The 20,364-nt window shown below is 51.1% G+C and overlaps 2 protein-coding genes across 3 annotated transcripts; both read left to right on the top strand.

The window, feature by feature from the left end:
* The first annotated feature begins 180 nt into the window (after positions 1-180).
* Positions 181-5,430, top strand: pygo2 (pygopus homolog 2 (Drosophila)). Of its 2 annotated transcripts, XM_029168020.3 has the most exons (4): positions 181-385; positions 1,121-1,184; positions 1,797-1,852; positions 2,007-5,430. In XM_029168020.3, the coding sequence occupies exons 2-4, from the start codon at positions 1,133-1,135 to the stop codon at positions 3,654-3,656; spliced, it is 1,758 nt and encodes a 585-aa protein (XP_029023853.1). In that variant the 5' UTR covers positions 181-385; positions 1,121-1,132; the 3' UTR covers positions 3,657-5,430. The 2 variants fall into 2 exon arrangements, with proteins under 2 accessions (XP_029023853.1, XP_029023854.1); XM_029168021.3 differs by lacking the exon at positions 1,121-1,184.
* A 289-nt stretch (positions 5,431-5,719) lies between these two features.
* cgnb (cingulin b) lies at positions 5,720-19,495 on the top strand. The gene is made up of 20 exons (XM_029168014.3): positions 5,720-6,019; positions 8,848-9,987; positions 10,078-10,163; positions 10,246-10,312; positions 12,899-12,990; positions 13,231-13,363; positions 13,438-13,650; positions 14,354-14,502; positions 15,431-15,551; positions 15,781-15,972; positions 16,073-16,168; positions 16,627-16,881; positions 16,991-17,161; positions 17,238-17,399; positions 17,486-17,575; positions 17,666-17,749; positions 17,827-17,945; positions 18,021-18,126; positions 18,319-18,482; positions 18,564-19,495. The coding sequence occupies exons 2-20, from the start codon at positions 8,866-8,868 to the stop codon at positions 18,667-18,669; spliced, it is 3,528 nt and encodes a 1,175-aa protein (XP_029023847.2). The 5' UTR covers positions 5,720-6,019; positions 8,848-8,865; the 3' UTR covers positions 18,670-19,495.
* The last annotated feature ends 869 nt before the right edge of the window (positions 19,496-20,364 follow it).

Here is a 20,364-nt window from a genome sequence, read left to right as displayed (position 1 = left end):
TTTACTAATTCAATCTGACAGGCTATGAACAAAGGCTATGGTTACGGTGAATATAAAAATAATATTAAATCATTAAACCATATGCAATATGATCTGAACTGTGGCTGTTATTTATAACACACGTTTTCTCGTTTTAGGTTTACCTACAAACACCCCCGTGTTTGTGGCAATGTGTAACCTTCCATGGTGCGCGATACTCCTGCCTGTCCCTCTTTGTCCGGTGGCGATGGAAGGCCATGATAATTATGGCAAAATTTGCGTTTTTGAATGAATTATAGTTGAATGGTGGATCAACAAGCATACACCGTGTGAGGACTGGTTTGCTGGCAATGACACACCAGAGAGTTTCAATTTAAAGGACAGCAGAGCAAGCAACGGAGAAAGGGTACAGTTTGCTTCCAAGACCGTCTGCAAGATGGCTAGCTATCTTCAGTGGCATGCTAACGTTAGCTAGCCAGCTAATGTTAGCATAGTAAACAACAGCTTTCAAAACGATCGATTTCTTTATTTCATAAATGCTGTGTTAAGTGAAAATAAGGGCACATTTTCACAAGTGGCTGTAACAAAATAAATAAAGCACAGTTCCGAATTAATGTCCCAGTGCTGCGGCTGCTGGGTGAAGTCTCAACGCTGCTAGCTAGCTACATTGAGTAACGTGGCTAGCTAGTTAGCCTATGTAGTAACTAGCTTGCGTTAGCTAGATGGTCGAGTTCTGAGCTACACATCTGTAAGTGATCATTTTAGAGAGGGAGGGGTGCTCTGTACTTTGCTTGTACTGGCAGAGAAGCCAGGTAGCAAGCAACGAGGTTCACTTAAGACGATCTTTTTCTACATGCCGTGAGACAGATTAGTTTTGCCTGATGGTTATTTGGTGACCAAATCCCGGCGTGACAGACACCGTGGCGAACGATTTGCAGCTGGAAAAGGAGTTTGCAGACCTGGGCCGGCGTTATACTAGTTACTAATACGTACTAGCTATTGTTGTGATGGTAACAATTTTAGCGTTATTGACATGACCTGAAGGCAGATTCCACCTACTCGGCTCATAGCCTTCAAGACGTCGTCATTTTTAACTTTTTTTTTCTTGCACATGAACGGTGATATGCCACTTCACCGACAGTCATATTAGATAATGGCTGCCGAATCGGGGAGACTACTGGCGGGACATGGAAAACGAAGCAAAGGTAGGAATTAATTTCACCCATCTCCCAATCAGATCGGAATCATCCATTACTGCGCTGCAATGGGCTGCAATGGTGCTATTAGCAAATCCCTTCTCGCCTCCCCATATGTAAACTTCACGACTGTCTCCGGTGGTGGCTGTTTCTCACAGAGTGGATCTGTGAACGGGGTTCATGTCTATCTTGCTATCAGTGTACCTTCAACTCCGTTTCCTCGTTCTCATGTCTCTCGTCTTTTCCTGTCTCCCTCATTGACCTTACCTATTCTGCCTCTTGTTTGCGGCCTCTCTCCCTCTCGCCTGGGTCATTTGGTCTGCCTGGGTCATTTGCGATTCAAGGCTTCATAACCTTGGTGATGATAACGCCTGGATGTTCAGCATCTTGTCCTCATGCCAGTCTGTGTCCCATCATTGAAATCATCTGTTGGACGTAAAAACTGAGGCCCTAGGTCAAAAGCTGCTCCACTCTGTCACTAAGGGGTATTGGCCAAACCAAATGTGATGCTGCACTTGATTGGTGGTGTACTGTGACCATGAGGCACGGGTGGCTTTAAAGTGTTGACTAATATTTTCTCTCTCTCTCATCAACCCTTCTCTTCACGTTTTGCTCTTTCAGCTTCAGCACAGATGAAGAGCCCGGAGAAGAAGAAGGCAAGGAAATCCACCACTCAGGTAACAGTTTTCAGATAGGTTTGATTTCTTTACTAACATACTGATAAAATATTAACTCTAACGGTCATATAAAAAATTATTATTGCTTTCATAATTTAATTTAATCAAATGCTCAGAATATTGACATTTAGGGTTAATTTGCCTCTTGTTTCAGGCGGCAGGATTCTCCCACCTCACAGAGTTTGCACCCCCTCCTACGCCCATGGTGGACCACCTTGTCGCCTCCAACCCCTTTGACGATGACTTTGGGCCCCCATCTCGACCAAGTGGAGCAGGTGGACCAGGTGGTGCTCCATTTCTTCCCAGCCCAGGGGCAGGAAGTGGAGGTGGGTATGGAGGTGGAGGCAGAATGGGCGGAAGCATGGCCTTTATGGGAGGCCCAGGAGGACCCGGCGGTGGCCAGCCCGGGAGGAGGCCACCATTCGGCCCTCCAGCCAATGCTGGACCTCACCACCAGCTAGGATTTGGTGGTATGCCCGGCTTTGGAGGAGGCGGTGCAGGTGGCAGTGGGGGAGGAGGGGGTGGTGGTGGATTCCCCCCTGGGGGTCCTTCTCAGTTTAATATGCCACCAAACTTTAGTCCACCAATGCACCCTGGGCCAGGATTCAATCCTATGTTGTCTCCAGGAGCTATGGGAGGTCCTGGAGGTGGTGGACCACCTCACCCTCGGTTTGGCATGCCTCCACAACAACATGGACAGGGTGGGCACCCATTCAACAGCCCACCTTTACCTGGGGGAGGTGGGCCCAGAGGGCCCCCACATGGTCCCCTACCTCCTATGGGAGGAGGCATGGGTCCTGGAATGAACCTGATGAGTGGAATGGGCGGTGGCCCTGGGGGAAACATGGTTGGTGGTTTGCCCGGTATGCCCCCTCAAGGACAGTTCCCTGCCTCACAGGATGGCCCTTATCCTGGCCCCAGTCCACCAGGACCAGGCAATGAAGATGGAAAGAACTTTGGAGGAGGAGGGGGGCCACCACCTGGACCTCAGCAGCAACAGCTTAATCTAAATCCCAATGGGCCTCCTCCTAATAATTCCACTCCTGGCCCTACTCCTAATTCTGGTCCATCACAGCCTGTAGGAGGTTTTCCTGGGCACCCTGATGTCCAGCAGCCCAATGCCAATACAACTGGTCAGCCTTCATCAGGACCTCCACAGCCAAACCCCAACTCTTCTCCCACTGGTCCTCTAAATGGATCAGGTCAACCACAGCATCCACAGCCCAGTCAATTACAGCCCCCCAGTGCTACAAATACCCCCAATTCCAATAACTCTTCTCAACAGCAACAATCCACCCCACCTAACTCTGCCCCTGGCCCCACCCCCTATAACCAGCAGAACAACACTCCTGGTGGTAGTGGTCCCATGCCAAACACTGCCCCTAATTCGGGTCAAAACAACATGACCAACAATAATGGAGGCAACACTCCTGGCAGCATCCCCAATCCTCCCTCTAACTCCACCCCAACTTCAAACACCCAGTCCCCCCTGCCCCCTGGACCTGCAGCCCCCTCGACCGGGCCTGGCTCAGGCCCTGGAAAACTCGGTGGCCCTGGTATGGTATTTCCATGTGGGCTCTGCCTGGCGGAAGTGCATGATGACCAGGATGCCATCCTGTGTGAAGCATCCTGCCAACGCTGGTTCCACCGTGACTGCACCGGCCTGACGGAGCCAGCATACGGGCTGCTGACGCGCGAGAGCGCTGCTGTTTGGGCCTGTGATCTCTGCATCAAGACCAAGGAGATTCAGCCTGTGTTTATGCGCCAGGGATTAGGCCAGCTGGTGGCAGCTAATGAGAGTTGAGGAGAGGGTCTAAGAGGAGAGGAGCAGCATGGAGGAGCCTCGTGTATGGACAAATGGAGATATCTTTGCTCTGATCTAACTGAATGACCTGTGTCATGTCAGCTACTTGCCCAACATTCTGTTGACTTGCCCTTTACTTGTTCACTACACAGAGAAACACACTCATTGACGTTCATGCTTATATACAGCACTTTGAGTGACTCTAGGCAGATGATGATTTTCCCCACCGCATGTCGGACTCAAATCATGATGAATGTTTGACTACACAGTCCTTGAGACATCTAGCCTGCCAACCAGCCAAGCACTGACACCAACACACTACCTCACACACTTTGTGACTGTCTGACACAAAAGCTCCCGTGCTGACTGTGGTTGACTCACCACACTTACAGGCAGTGTGAGTGTGGTATGTCAAACACGTGCAAAGCCACATTAGGAGGGTAGAGTAATGTTGAAATGTTCCTCTGTGTAATGATACAGTAACAAGTATTAGACTCTCAGTTTTTAAATAAGACAGACTTGATATATAAAATCAAATTAAGTGGAAAAAATCCCTAAAACGGAGCTTGACTTTATTCACAGTTTGACTCTGTGTATTTCTTTCCCAAAAAAACGCTTTATTCTAACACTGCCCTATCGCAGTTAGCCTTATTATTGCAAATACAATATAAGTCAAACTGTGAACAAATGTTGAGTTAGAATATAAAAAAAATCATTTTTATAGTCTTGTTCACATGGATGCTCACAAACACAACTGGACCCTGTTGTTTTGAGGATACATGGGCTGTGATTGGAGATTTCACACCTCACAGAGAGCATATTGCAGCGTAATATTTGTAAATACTTCGACAAAACATTTGTCTGGACTTCCCGTCATTTGTGAACATGCCGCAGAGTCGACCAATGAACAAAATAATAGGTTGAACTAAGTGTCTTGCTTGTATACCGTATGACTCTCTTTCTTTTTGATACAGTACTTTTGAGTCAGCCGTTTCTTTTTAATCTGCAGTACACATGAATTGTGAAATCAGTGCTTTTGGGTGGTGTTGGCATAGCAAGTAGTGACATTGTGTCATGTCAGATGTGCATAGTCCATTTGTAAAAGAAAAACAGAGGGGGGTTGCATGTGAACTAATGCAGTAACTGTATGATCTGTTTATGTTTATACTCTGGCCTCTGCACTGCTAGAGACCTGGAAGTAGACCAAATAGCTAAAGAGCGAAGACTCCCCGGTTTTTCACATGGCTGTCATGGTATAAGGTGTTTATAACTATTCTTCTTTCCCTCTTTCCTTAATTTTTCCTTATTCGGTGTCTGAGTTGCTCTTCTTTTCATCATCTCAGCTCTTCCTTTTTTGATTTTTGTACTGGTATTTGTGCTGTGCTCTTGGTCTGCTCTGGCGCCTCCTGGTGGAACCAGCGAGTCCCTCACCAGGTGGGGAAGGGAAAGGTACTGAACTCTGAAGTAAAAACAGATTTTTTTTGTACTCACCCATGTCTGTCTTTTATTCCTGTGGGTTTACCTCCTCTAGCAACGGCTGTGTTAAATTAAGGGTTTGGAAAACAATTCGAAATATCAGAATGTAATGTCATTTCTATGAGCTTTACCTTTTTGATCTGTTTTTAAGGCTTTTAACCGTTACAAAAAAATGCTTTGTATATTGTAATCTGATTTGACTCAATAATTAAGTCAACAATTTTGTCTGTAAATTCCGAATAATGTACTAATAATTTACCTACGAAAAGGTATTTGACAGTAAAGGTAGTGAACTCATGATGATGTCTTGTTGGTAATGTTTAAGAGGATTCTAGTTACTCTGATAGAAACATATAGAGCAGGGTATCACGGGATACTAAACAGCATTTATTCTTAATTTGATTCAACTTCGTTTACAAACGAAGATACTTGGACATTTAATTAGTGTTGCAGTACAAATTAAACTGTCCTGTGACCTGGATAGTATGTTTCTGGGGGCTGCATTGGCTATGATTATTAGGTGTACCTAATTAAGTGACCAGTGCGCCTGATGTCCCGTTACACTGCCGTGTAAACGCCCTGTTCAACCCCGGGGTTGTGGGAAACAGCGGTTCACGCGCTGTTGTTGCCCGCGTGCAGATAAACGGAGGCCGCGGCAGGCGCCGCCTCTTGGAAACCCTCCCACCAATAAAGCCCGCGTCGAGGCGGGACGACGGCTCCGACGTGGGGCCAACAGGTTGCACTGGTAGCGGGCGAGAACTCCCCGATGCCGTCGCTCCATTGAGTTGCATCTTGGCGTCCCGACAACCCGCGGAGCTCGTGCCGCTGCTGGAAGCACCGACTCCGGACTCTTGACCGAGGAGGGAGGATTTCATTCATTTGTGCAGGTGCGGTACCGCAAGTACAAGTGTGTTTGCGCAGCTGCTGCCTCTTCAGCCGGCGCGCAGTCACTACTGGGGGCTTTGGCCAACAAGTGGCTGGGCGACGCCGCCTTCGTGGCTCCGCTTGTGCTGAGCGCGCGTTCTGGAGCGCGTGGATGAGCGCAGACGGACACCTGTGGCTTTGTGATTGGATTTGGCAGCCGCGTCCTCGCGCTCAGCCGCTCCCGCTTATTACCGTGGGCAGGAACGGAGCGGGGAGAAAAGCTGCCGGGCGTCGCACGCGGCTCCGTGCGCGTCTGTGCGTCCGTAGTTGGAGCTCACCGCGTAAAGAGCCGACGGGAGGTCGTTATTACGCGTAATAAACGCTCTGAAAATAGGATGCGACGTCTTTTCTCGAGCCGGGAGCGTCGCCTGTTTATGTTTCCTGCCGCGGGGATCGCGATCACGGCCACTCGTGTAAACAACCCGGTGGTTTCGACGCTCACCGATACCGACTGACCGGACAGGTGGGTGTGACGCAATTAATCCTGCAGCGAACAGGTGCTCGGGGTGTTACTCCCGTTCGCGTGCGGTCTGTCTAAACTTTATCTGATATGTTGATTTGAATTAGAAAACGATATCAAACAATAGACGACTTGTGAGCCGCGTGTGAAGGAAGCGGCGCAGTCTTTGTTTTGGTGAGGTGTCCGCGTCTGAAAGGTGAGATCAGCCTCGTGGCAGTGCCGCATACCTGCCCGCATCTGATAAGTCAGTATATACGGGAAACTGTTGGTGTTCGTCCGCCTTTGTTCCAGTTCTGATGTGAACACGGCCCCACTTCAAGCTGGTTGTTGGCTGTTCACTGAGCACGAACGTGTATTTCATCGATGATTTAACTCAGCCACATAAAAAGCACTGCTGTTGTTACGTATCGAAAAGGGTCGAGTGCCATTTATTTACTTTACGCAACCGATTGTTTGATGTGTTTACACTAATATTATAAGTAACGCTACCAGTGACTGCACTAACCAGTGGTTAAATAATGTTAATTATATTATAATCTTATTTCTGTGACATTGACCCATGATGTAGATGTAAAACCCAGCAAGACTCGATACTTAAAAGCCATAGAGATTAAAAAAACATTCATAATGAAGAGCCTTAGGTCAAAATTCATACATTCACATTCCCAAGGACCTGTGAAAGTAGCCGGTGATCACTTGTGAGGAGCGGAAACAGGTCCTGAGCGAAATAAGACGCGCCAGCCGGACGAGCAGAGACGGAAGAGTGACAGCAGACGGGCTCGTTCGGTGACATTCCCGAGGCCGCTGTCACCGGCTTCCCGCTGTGACGGGAGTCAGACAGGTGAGCGGCCCCCAGCCTGGGAACGTGCGCTGAACCCCGTGTTTGTCCAAGGAGCGTATTTACACGCTCCAGCGCTGAGGCCTGAGCGCAACAGTAACTCAAGACAATCAACCATGGATGATCGTGTTACAGCTCAGGAAGAAGTCGCCGTAGCCTCCACTCCACTGTTTATATGGTTTACAGTAATGGAGATTTGACTCATGGATCGTTTTGACTATTTTTAGTCTCCAGCTTGTTTTTAATTGGCCTCTTCACTTTGTGAGGACTGTTTGTGTACACATTACAGTGGATGTTGCCCCAGTTCTCAGTTTCTCCTTAATCTGGTCTTATTATACAAATGCAAACCACGCGCGGGGCTGAGGATGGAGGGAAACCCTGGAATCCTGGGAATGTTTTTTTTTTTTTCGGAGAGACAAAGGCTGACTTTGATTCACCACCGTGACCCTGTTGCTGGTCAAGGCGCTGCGCGTTACACTGTAACCAGCAGCCGGTTGCAGCTGGTTATGTTGTAACCAGCCAGGAAGCAGGCCGGGGCGTGGAGCGTGGCAGCACCACTCAACTCTAGCAGAGCTGGAATTCCAACAACGGGAACCGGACAAGTAGCATGTCGTCAGGGCGCTATTGCCCGTAGTTAATGCTGTGGTGCGTCCGCGCAGAGCAGAGCGATGCTTGTTGGATCAGCTTCCGGCTCGTCGGGTTCGAGCGTCCACGCAGCTCTAAGTCAACAGTCTCTGCCTGAATGGCTTCAGCCTGAGCCCGGTGACGGGAGAGGCTGTGGCGCAGACGGAGGGAGCGCGCCGAGGCCCATTCCGGACATAACCCCCGGCCTTAATGGTCCACAGAGCCGGGACAAAGCAGGAGCCGCACCAGTTTCGAGTCCAGCACCAGTTTGAATTTAGTCTTGGAAATGACAATCCTGCAGCTTTTTAAGCTAAAATATCAGATTTCTACAGGACTGGTTCTTTTATAAAGTGTTGTATAATAAGGATTTGATGAAACTGTAGCAAAGCCTTTGTTAACAGGCTCCTAGCTATTTGTCTCACACACACCCACTCCTGATCCTAATGTGTTTTCCTTCTCCCCTAATGCACATACTTCACCTGCCTGGTGCCCCAGCAGCATATTTGGCATGTCATGAACACAGAGAAGATGGCTGCTCATCTCATCTAGGTGTGCAGTACCTGTAACCGGATACGTGGGCTGAGTCACAGCCACAAACGGGACCAGAAGGAGACACCTGAGTAACACTGTTTTACGAGGCCTGGAGTCTCAACCAAATAAAGGGCCGTGGAGAATTTAATCTTCTGCAGCTCTGTGTTACGCAATTAAAAATAAGGTCACTGCCTAAACTCCGGCCCTCTCATTTCCATAAGTTGCTCTCACCCGATTTGCATTTCTGCTCGTTTCCCTCGCAGGCTGACGGCACCGACGCCTCTCATTTCCATAAGTTGCTCTCACCCGATTTGCATTTCTGCTCGTTTCCCTCGCAGGCTGACGGCACCGACGCCATGAGCGCTCTCTCCGCCGACCGAAAGGCTCCCGTGGATTACGGCGTCCAGATCCGCTTCATCAAGGACCTGAACGACACGGGGGGGAGTTACCCTGATAAATCCAAAGGGAACGCCGCCGCCCCCGCCTCCAGTAAATACGGAGTGGCCGTGCGGGTTCAGGGCATCTCGGGGCAGCCCTATGTGGTCCTGAAAGACGGCGAGAAGGGCGACTCGTATGGGGTCCAGCTCAACAGCCCCGCCCCCGGCTCAGGGCCCACGTCGCCTTACAACAGCCTTCCCAGAATCAGCAAGGAGCCGGCAGAGTTCGTCAACCCCTACACCCCCGTCAAAAACGCGCCTCGCTCCCCCGTGTCTCCCACAGGGGATGAGGACGGGGAGATTTTCGGGAGTCCGCTTAAGAGACCCCCAGGCGACGGCCAAGCAGGGACTCAAGGGGAGGAGGAGGCTGGAGCTGGAAGGCTGGGAAAAGTGGAAATATCCAAAGCGGAACTCAAGCTGAAATCGGCACCCAGCAAGTCGGGGAACAAAAAGGACTGGACTGCAGAGAAGTATAACGAAGCAGGGTTGAAACCCGTCAACCTGAACGGCACAGGGCCCAGAAAGGTCAAGCAAGCGGGCCCCGGGTTCAGCGGTTCCCTGGGGAGACACAGCGTGAGGAAACTAAGCTCAGAACCCCCATCGGACCCATTGACAGAAGCTCCCGCCTCCGCCGAGGCTCCGCCCGTCGCCGCCATCGACACCAAGTCCCTCGCTCCCATCAACAAGCTCATCAGTCAGTTCAACACCGGGACACCCGACGGCAGCGGCCCTCAGACCCGGGGCCGCCCCGGGGCCCGGCAGCGGCTCCGCTTCGATGAGCGCAGGAGGTCCAGAAGCCTGGACGCTAGAAAGGACGCGCAGCCCGAGGTTTCGCTCCCACCGCCCGCGTCCCCCACCGTCAACCCCTACGCCGCCCCCCTGCCTGGCCCGTGGGCGCCCTCCGCCCCGGCCAGCGGCAGCCTGGGCAGGAGCCCTGCCTCTGTTGCCAAGGTGACGGCGCTGGAGGCCCCCAAGCCCAGCTTCGCGTCGCCAGGGAAGTTCGTTGCCAAGGACACACCCCCAGCTGCGGCAAAAAAGCCTGTATGAGCAAATGAAGCTATGACTTCATCATCAGATGTCATCATGCTCTTGTTTAGACGCTGTCTTAGTTCTGCTACTTTCTCTTTGAAGGAGGTGTCTCCGAGGAGCCAGAGTCAAAGCGCAGAGGTGTTGAGCGTGGAGGAAAGACCGATTAAGCAATCGTTTTCAACCATCAGGTGAAGTTCATATACAAGCATGTACAGTGAATGATCAGGCGCTAGTTTGAGTCTGACGGTCTGTCTGTTGTCTCCTCATCAGCTCCAGTCAAAGCGATGGATTCCTCAAAAAAAACACCAACGTCTATGAGACGAGCAGCAGCCTGAAGGTATAACAGAGCGTAATCTGTGTTTTTATACAGTCACAGTCATGTTGTGGAGACGAGATGAGCTTTATAACGGCATTAGGGACATTTTGTGAAGCCTCAGCTTTTATTGTGCTTTTGTGGTGCCTAGGTTCAGTAAACGGGTCCAACAGAAGGATCCCAAATATTAAAAAGTGCCGTAGTCCTGGCTGTTCTTGTCAATAATGCAGTGGTTGTAATGAAGCTGACAGATGGGTGGCAGCGTGGCCTCGTAGCTCCCAGTGTTACCTTTCTGTCTCACTCTCTGCTCCACGGACGTGGAGACGAAGGCGCATCCTGGACGTTCCCCTGCGCTCCTATTAAAATAGATTGCAGCCGACACAGGCGCACCACTGCCTTTACATTTGCATGGTTTTGCATCAATCTGCATACTGAAGATATTCCTTTGTGTTCTTACCTTTTCATAGCACTTGATTATGTATGATCCCTTGTTATGTACTTCTGTTTGTGTGTGTGACCGCGGCTGCCGGGGAATTATTTGCTCATCTTGTCTCTTGGCAACGATGCACCTGCAGTGGGAAGCTGTGTGTGTGTGTGTGTGTGTGTGTGTGTGTGTGTGTGTGTGTGTGTGTGTGTGTGTGTGTGTGTGTGTGTGTGTGTGTGTGTGTGTGTGTGTGTGTGTGTGTGTGTGTGTGAGAGCATTCAGAGCCCATCAATAATTGAGCTGGACTGGAACCCTGCACCAGCTGGGGACGGTGGCCCGGATGGGACAGATCCGCCTTTGGGCGTCTTGTCGCCTCCTTGTTTCTCGCACTGTTCTCTTCAGTAGATTTTAAGGATGATTCCTCCGGCAGCTGCTGAAACGTCCTCATCTATAGCATCAAACTGCAGAATGTAGGCGTTAACGCTGTTTTTTTTTCTGCTCGAGGCTGTTTATTCTGCCTCCAAGCATCGTTTTTGTCTGTATCAAACCGAGGCGTAAGATCAGAGCGGGATCACATCTCAGTAAAGAGATGCACATGAATATACTGACACGTTCTCAGCCTTGGATTTCAGACTACAGCTATGTTTTGCACTGTGAAGGCGGGTTCACGCTGGCTCAGAACCACTAATGTCTGAGGGTCACTTTAAGAGCTTGTGGTGTGTTCTGACAAACTTAATGTACTGGTACCACCGGGTCATTAGGGCAGTGATGGGCCTCTGATGACATGTTTGTGCAAAGCCACAGCTGTTGCTTGTTATTAATGGTTGTAAATACAAATCTGTGTGTGTGTGTGTGTGTGTGTGTGTGTGTGTGTGTGTGTGTGTGTGTGTGTGTGTGTGTCTAGAAGGCAAGTCAAAGTTTTATTATCATAATAATAATAATTAATATTATTATTATTGTTAGTTAGGTGGGATCTGACATCCGTTCTGAGGTATTACTGCTTTATTTCAGCAACTCTAGAGCTTTGTTCTGTTCACAGATGTAATGTTTGTTAGTTGAATCCCCCGCAGCTGTGATTTGCGCCTCTGACCACAGCAGCGGCTTCTGTGGCATACAGTATTGTGTCTTCAGCCGTGCTTATCTAATGGCGAAACAGGATTTCTCAAAAGTTCGGGCCATTATTGTATCTGGGAGATTCAGACTTGCATTAAGCAGCGAGGAAATGAAGTGAAAAGCTGCAGCTCTGCTCTTTGGAGGCGTGAAGTGCTCAGAAAGTCAAAGGGGAAAATCTGAATACATAAACCTAATGCTGCTGCATCAGTGCTTTACTTTTCACTGCCCTTTGACCCCGACGTTTCCCACTGGACTGCAGACTTTTAAGACCAAATGAAAATCCTGCTTTGTGCTACACAATGATTCAGTCTCCTTGTGTTTAATCTGTGACTTCTAATAGACTTAGATGTTTGGTCTTTTCTTGTTAATACACATCTGATGCAATTATCTGTTGAGTGTTCAAAGCAGCTCATAAATAGCCTTATTTTGTTATCTTCAGTTAATTATCACTTAGTGAGGACATAGAGGAGCGGAAATGTCCCAGAATGGGATTATCTACAAACTGTCCTGCAGGGGATGAAAATGAAACAAATCTGTGCAAAAACATATCTTCGTCCTCCATCGCGGATAAGTACCAGAAATGTGAGGTCCCCGGAGGAGCTGCACTGTCCGTGATCCCCGCTTTGTCTCCGCCGCCCGCGTCTGTATCTGCATGCCCGTAATGAGTGTGTAGGAGGATGAGAGGGGCTCCACGGGCAGGCTGCGCTCCCTGTCGGCGAGCGGTGTGGGCGACGAACGTGGAGCCGGCGGAGCTCCTCTCCCCTGCAGCCTGTCAGGAGCAGTTGTTTGTGTGGAGATTGTCTTTTTTGTCCATGTCTGCGCGCACTGACGGGGATGCTCTCCCAAAGAATTTTTTGGCTGTCAGAAAGTAGGGCAGGGAATCTGTGCCTGTTTTTTGTTTTTTTTTAAGTTTCAGTACAGAGAGCATATTAAATCTGCAAGGTCGACGCAGATGCCGCGGCTGTGTTTGCAGTCCCGCTCGTTTTCTATTTGTGCCCTCTCTGTGCAGTTTGTGTCCCAGCAACAGTCTCCTTCACACTGTGGATGCGTGTGTTGTGTATTTTTATGTACAGAGGGGAGATGGAAGCGTCCCAAAGGGCGGCCTGGAGGAACTCCGGGAGCAACTCAGTCGCTGCAACAGAGAACTGCAGCAGGCCTATGATGAGTAAGGCTGTGTGTGTGTGTGTGTGTGTGTGTGTGTGGTGTGGTGTGTGTGTGTGTGTGTGTGTGTGTGTGTGTGTGTGTGTGTGTGTGTGTGTGGTGTGTGTGTGTGTGTGTGTGTGTGTGTGTGTAGTCTGTGCAATTAACTCTCCTGTGGGTTTCTTGGTCATTTCACTACTGCCTGATTGATTTGCTTGATTTCCGGTTGTTGCAGTATTGATAAAGCGTGTGTGTGTGTGTGCAGACTGGCCGTGGAGCGCATGGCCAGAGAAAAGGCAGAATCTCGCGTGCGCCTGCAGGAGGATCAGCTGGCGGAGCTCCAGGAGGAGCTGAGGAGGCTGGCGGAAACCTCGCCTCGCTCCGACTCCCTGCAGACGGTACTGACACCCACTGTGACCCAGGGAAAGAAGAGAGAAACGCAGCGTCACTGGCTGTGATCTCCCTCCCGCAGGACGTGGTGACCCTGCAGGCGGAGCTGGCGGAGGCCGCCCTGCTCCGGCAGCGCCAGGAGGACACGCTCCGGCAGCGCGAGCGCGAGCTGACGGCCCTGAAGGGGGCGCTGAAGGAGGAGGTGGAGTGCCACGACCAGGAAATCGAGGTGCTGAGAGAGCAGTACAGCCAGGACATGGAGAACCTGAGGAAAACCATGGAGGAGGTCACACAGGTGCATGCAGCCGGCCACAGCCCCCGCTTCCAGTAGAACCATTCTAAATCATCAGATATTATCCCAGTAGTACCGCTCTAAAGGCTACAGCAAAGCCTTAACGATGAATTATTCTTGGTTTGTGATAACTAGTATATGTCTTTGTGGGGCATCAGAGTCTGCTCATGCAAAGCTGTGGTGCAGATGAGGTGGTTCTGTCTGAGTCTCGCATGTGCTCTTTCGTGCCGTATCCACCTATTATATAAGCAGCTGGTGTTGGAGCGCTGAGGCGGGGTGCACTAAGGTCGGGAAAAGTTAGAAAAGAGAATTTTGCTACTTGTGATTGTAAAACTTTTTTTTTTTTTTCGGCTGAGTTTCTGTTTCCATCATTGGAGAGCGCCGGATGTAGAGGAAATGTACGGGAATAGATCATTATACGCAGCAACAGCGGAGCCCGAGAGCATGAAATGTGCAGACGGGCTGTCAGCTGCTTTTGATGAGCCGGTTTATTTAGCATTGGTGGGATTAAAGTAGGCGAATCCCGGTTTGTCTCAGTGCTGTGCTGTAGTTCACTGATATGTTTTGGTCTTTCTTAAAGTGAAAGTATGAGTTGCGTAGACGAGGAAGACGTGGTGATGAAGGCAGAGGATGAAAGATGTGAGAGATTTGATGGGTGAACCTCCAACTAATTAGAAGGGAGGTTGAACTCGTGTCGTGTTTTCAGTCCCAGGAGCAGATAGTGGACGAGAGGGAGAAGGTGAACGCCTCCATGTTGACCCTGGAGAAGGAGCTGGAGGGCTGCAGGGGCCGGGAGGAGCGGTGGAAGGCGGAGATGAAGGCCACCGCACAGGAGCTGCACGACACCAAGCAACAGTAAGAGTCCACCTGCACAGACTGAAGCTTAACATGAAAGCGAGTTCGCTCTGAGCACTTTCTCTAATAAAGGTCAGTCTTTAAATGCTGACTGGGTTCTTCTGGCCTGAATTTGAAATGAATGGAAATGTTTGGTAAAACTTTAACATTACATTTAGGAACTGCAGCGTTTTTCATACACTAACGTCCATGTTGGGGAGCGTAATGTGACAAGCAGCTCCAGTTCAAGCTCGGTTCCGTCAATACCGCGGGACTCATCTGGCAGATATGACCTGGAGGCGGGTGGGGTGGAGGTGCTGTGGTGGTGCAGGCCTCATCAGCCTGAGCAAACGGGCCGTCAGAGCGATGGCGCGGAGTCTGGGAGGGAGTCAAAGCCTGAACCGACAGGACATCACTTAAAACGAGAGCAGACGGAGTGCACGGATCTAACTCTGCATCTGCATCAAACGTGCTCACTCAAAACCTTAGAGTAGACAGTAAAACGGTGGTGTTTCAGCGGCTTTGGGTTGCCAGTTATTTTGAATGCATGTACTTTATCGCTTGACTTTTTATTTGGCAGGAGCCGGAAGCCCGTCGACAGTCAGACGTGAGAGAGAAGCTCGATCTCACTGTTTGGTTCTGGTAGATTTAGCCTGCTTTTAATCAGTACTACAGAAACAAGCTGTGCTCTGAAATTTCATATTCTTAATATCTCTGACTGGATCTTAGTTCACATAGAATTTGTTTTGATCAATAGTAGTAGTAGGAAATGAACAGTAATAATCCAGTAATACTGAACCCAATCATGTAATTCCTGATTTAAAATTGAGAAATCTGAAAATGTAGAAATGAAATAATTAGATTTTCTCACTCAGTGAAGAAGTTTTGCGTAATTATTTGGCGTTTCTTAAATCCTGTGCACGCTTTAAGATGGACTGTGTCTCATTAGGCTTCAGAAGTCCCTCCAGGCGAAGGACGACTGTGACGGCAAGTTGAGGGACCTTCAAGATTCCGTTCTTGCCATGAAGAAACGAACCCCCGCGTCTGAGGATAAAGACGCTTTGGAGAAGGTAATTCACGCGCTCGTCCTGAGAGCGAGCACAGATTATGCTGCTGTGTGGGTGCTGTGCTGCAGCTTCCCTCCTTTGTTTCATACATGTGCATTCCTAAACTGTCAGCGTTGGGATTTGTTGTGATTGTTTTGCTTTTCTTTTCACTCGGCTTTTCGCGCACGCTCGCGCGCAAAATCGCACCTTTTGGCAAATCCCTCCTCATGCCTCTCCGATCGCTTATCCCAAGGAGCTTCGGCGTTGCCATGACGATCTGAAGGGGGCTCGCGCCGATCTAGACAAACAAAGAGGCGAGTTGCAGAAGAGGAGCGAGGCACTTCAGGCACTGGAGAAAACGAGAGCGGACAGAGAGGCCGAGCTCCTGTCCGAGATCAGCGGGCTGAAGGAGCAGTTGCAAACAGAGAAGGAGAAGGCGAAGGAGGTGAGGCGTCATCTCGGCCTGGGACAGGAACACCTCGTATCAGTGACATGGTCAGGTTTCAGTTCCATCACCCCCTCTCGCTCTGTCTCGATCCACTCAGTCGGTTGAACCCACGGGGCCGACCGCGGTGGACCACGGGCCCAGCCTGGAGCTCCAGGAGGCCAACTCCCGCCTCAGAGAGAGGCTGGCTCGCATGGTAGCGCACGCCGTACACACACACACACACACACACGCCGCAGAACAAAGGTGACAGCCGCCCACGCGGAGGAACGTGAACTAAATGGGATCAGAAGCAATCCCTCCGAGAGACGTTTGCGCAGAATGTGGGATGTGTTCCGTGCGTGTGTTTTAAGTGCTTTAATCTGGTTTCTGATTAGAGGTGGTCATGAATCACAGCAGGCGCCAGGCTGGATAGAGTTGGAGTCTGGATGCTTTGTTTTAAAGTCTGCTGCAGTAAAATATAAAGTAGTGCCTCTGCTCTGCAGTTTAACTCAGTAGTTGCTGCTCCTTCTGTTTTACATAACACTTAAAAAACTGCAGAGTTCTCGCTGGGTTGCTTTGTGCTGCAACTGGACCTAATGGTGCATAAACAGCCTATTAAATACATATTATTAGAGCTATTGTCATCAGTGGGCATTTCTTTTAATTCTTCAGTCGAGGCTTCACTCCAGTTCCCGCGGATCCGAGGACAACGAGGCCTTGGAGGCGCTGGAGGACGAGAACCGCAGCCTGAAGTCTCAGCTCGAGGAGGCGAAGAGAGGCGCCACCCGCCTGAGCAAGGAGCGCGACGAGCTGAGCCGGCGGCTGGAGGAGCGGGAGCTGGAGAGGGAGGCGCTGAGGAGGGGCAAGAGCGACCTGGAGGAGCAGAAGAGGCTGCTGGACCGAGCGCTGGAGAAGATCAACAAGGAGGTGTGTGTGTGTGTGTGTGTGTGTGTGTGTGTGTGTGTGTGTGTGTGTGTGTGTGTGTGCGCGCGCGCGGTGACATCACTGACCACCTCCTTCTATCTTCCTCTGTCAGATGGAGATGATGATGGGAGATTCCCGCCAGTCGGTGTCGGCGCTGCAGTCGCAGCTGGACGACTTCAGGGAGCGCTCGCGGAAGGATCTGCTGGAGGCGCAGCGCAACAGCAAGGACCGGCTGGCCGAGCTGCAGAGGGCCCAGAGCAGCCTGAAGACGCAGCAGGAGGAGGTGGGACCCGGCTGTGCATTAGAGGCGAACGCCAGGCTTGTCCAGCACTGGAGCCGACGTTGTTCCTCCCTCGCAGGTCTCTCGCCTGAAGAAGGAGCTGCTGACGTGCAGCGAGGAGCGAGACGGCGCGCAGCTGGAGAGAGACCTGCTCAACAACCGTCTGAAGCACCTGGAGGAGGAGCTGGAGTCGGAGAAGAGCACCTACAGCGACCGGGCCAGGGAGGTCAGGGGCCTGGAGGTGAGGCCGCGGGGTCAAAGGTCAAAGGTCATCCACCACGGCGTCCGCAAATGCTGTAAATGCGCCTGTTTGTTTGTTTGGACCAGGACAAAATTAAGACGCTGGAGATCGAGCTGGACGAGGAAAGGAGCGGCGCGGAGCTCCTGAATGACCGCATCACGCGCAGCAGGGATCAGGTGCCCCATGCAGTCATTCGCATATCCACGGGGCGCAGCAGGTGACCCTGTGAAAGCGCGGGTTCATCTTACCGCACCTCCCCCTCGCAGGTGGACCAGCTGCGCTCCGAGCTGATGCAGGAGCGCTCGGCGAGACACGACCTGGAGATGGACAAGGGCGCGCTGGAGAGACAGGTAGGGCCGGCCGAGCCGCTGCCCGCCGCGCTCGCGCTCCCGGCGGGACAGCGGCTCATCAGCCTCCCTGCCGCCAGGTGAAGGAGCTGAGGACCCGCGTGGCCGACATGGAGGGGCAGCCCCGGCCCACGGCGGGGCTCACGCTGCTGGAGAACAAGCTCCACGAGCTGGAGGAGAGGCTGCGTAGTGAAGAGAGGTATGATGGGTAAAAACGGGACCCGTGCGTGTGGCTGTGGGCGTCCTGACGGGGGGGGGGGGCGTCTCATCACAGGGAGGCCAGCATCCAGGCCTCTCAGAGACGAACGGAGCGGAAGCTGAAGGAGGCGAACGCCACGCTGGACCAGGAGAGGACCCAGCACGTGGAGCAGAGAGACCAGGTAGGAGCCGCATGCCAAGGATCCGCCCTTCGAGCTGTCCATCAATCTGATCTGCGCTCCTCCCCACCCGAAGCCGCCCTCGCTCAGCCGCCAGAGCACTCTCTGACCCGCATCCCCGTCGCCTGTCGCCCCATAGCTCCTCCTCCTCCCCCCTCCCTCTAACCCCCCGCCTCTGCCCCTCTCCGCCCCCAGCTCTCCCTGCGCGTGAAGGCCTTGAAGCGGCAGCTGGACGAGAGCGAGGTGGAGGTGGAGCGCCTGGAGGGCGTCCGCCGCAAGTTCCTCCGCGACCTGGAGGAGCAGCAGGAGCTGCAGGAGGCGCTGCGGGCCAAAGTCACAGCGATGGAGACGGAGTACAAGTAGGCGACGCGCGGCCTGCACACTAGGTGGCGCTCTGTGGTAGCGCTCTGAGCGGCTCCGTGTTCACTCTCTCCCTTCAGGCGTAAATCCCAGCAGTCGCACCGCGTGACGCTCGGCTCCTCGACCTTAAGCTCCGAGGACGAGGACGGCTTCGGCGACAGCCCTCTGCCGACCAGCAACTGCTAGAGGAAACCAGCACGCAATCTGCCTCTGCCAGAGGAAGCAACTCAGGGCTGCGGGCGGCGATTGTGACTGCTGTGCTGCTGTCACCTTTTACCTGCATCCGATACGCTCAGCAGAGGAATTACAGTCACGGATTTAAAAAAAGAATAACACTTTTCCACAAGGCTCCGTGTTCCTGTGTCGCGTGCTTTGCTCAGCGGTCACACGGTAGCGAGGTGTGCAGATGCTGAACCTTCACATCCGAGCTGATCTGAAACCAAAATGCTCCTACTGCTTTTCTACCTTACTTTAGTCTGCTCGTGCATGATAAATGACATCTGCCAGTGTTGTTAATAGTGTTTGAACTGAATGTGACAATAACGGGCCGTTTAATCTGAGCCTGTGTTTTGTATTAGTGATATTAGACATTATAACATGCGGGATACACGCCGTAGCACTGTGGATCCCCAGCGGATCCGCTTCCACTCAATCCACATGCATGTTCAATCAACTGCCTTAACGACGAGCCCCACGTCTTCGTCTGTACTTTGTGACGTCATCGCAGTGTTCTGTTTTGCGCTCTAATGGTTTTAATAATGTTCCACACGCTCGTCTGTGCTTTGTCTCATAATCTCTGTTCCTCCTTGTTGTTGCTTTGGATGTTGCTGACAACCTGCTGATGTTGGTGTTGTTTCATTCGGAACTCGTCATTTTTGTATTCGGGCCGTTTTAAGCAAGGTTGCGATTAAATTTCTTACACGTTTCATAAGCTGCTGTTAAACTATGTACTATAAGCAGAGCTCTACTGTTTATCGGCATCTTCCATAAAATATACATGAAGTAATAGTGATGATTTGTTTCCTACGGCTTCTGTGGAACCAGTTTGATTTGCTTTAACAGTTAAATTAGCATGAAGGATGATGTTTTGCTTTCAGTTTGATTTACAGTTTGGATCTCGGATCTGCAGACGTAACAAAGACGCCTGTAAGACGCTTCACCAATGTGACGCGTCCCTCTGTACTGTATGAGCCATCTAATCCCAGGGGTGCGGCCATTACCTCATACCTGTCTGCTTTCTTCATGGGAGGAGTGCCAGCCACCAGCAGGTCTCAACCCAGTATCAGTTAACTCATGTCTCGTCTCATCCTCGCCCCAGTAAACATCCACGGCATCACCTCCTGCTCCTGCAGCAGCGGTGCTACGGCTCAAAGGCTGCAGCAGGAGGCTTCGTGTGGCATAAACGCGCACGTCCAGTAAAAAAAAAGTTCAGGAAAGCAGCAGAAAAAAGTGCCGATGAGTCATTAACACAAGCTCAGAGATAAAGAAGAAACCAGACTGAGGCAGCTTCAAACCTTTGCAGGTATAAAGAGATTAGAAGATCAAGGTCTGCTGCTCTGCCGGTGCAGCAGGGTTCACGGTTGTTCCTCTTACATCTATAACCAGGTCATCAGGGGTCAAAAGGTCAGTCATGCAGCAAGTTACTGACCACTACAGGCAATAGTGTGAAGTGAAAAATCACCATATGAGCATAATTTAAAAGTTAAACACTTTCCACATCACTGTGTGGATCACTGTGGTCAGAGATCAGCCTCATATGAACTTGATGTTAAAACTACACGTATCTGTTTCCATTTGTTTGCGTGGGTCCCGATGCTCCAAGCCGCTCGCTGCTCATGTAGCTGGAGCTGCTCCACACAGCGACTGTAATCCGTAGACGCT

This window comes from Betta splendens, chromosome 11 (genome assembly GCF_900634795.4).
Source record: "Betta splendens chromosome 11, fBetSpl5.4, whole genome shotgun sequence".
In the NCBI taxonomy this organism is placed as follows: Eukaryota; Metazoa; Chordata; class Actinopteri; order Anabantiformes; family Osphronemidae; genus Betta; species Betta splendens.
The sequence above is the reverse complement of the archived record's forward strand: the minus strand, read 5'-3'. Positions and strand labels throughout refer to the sequence as shown.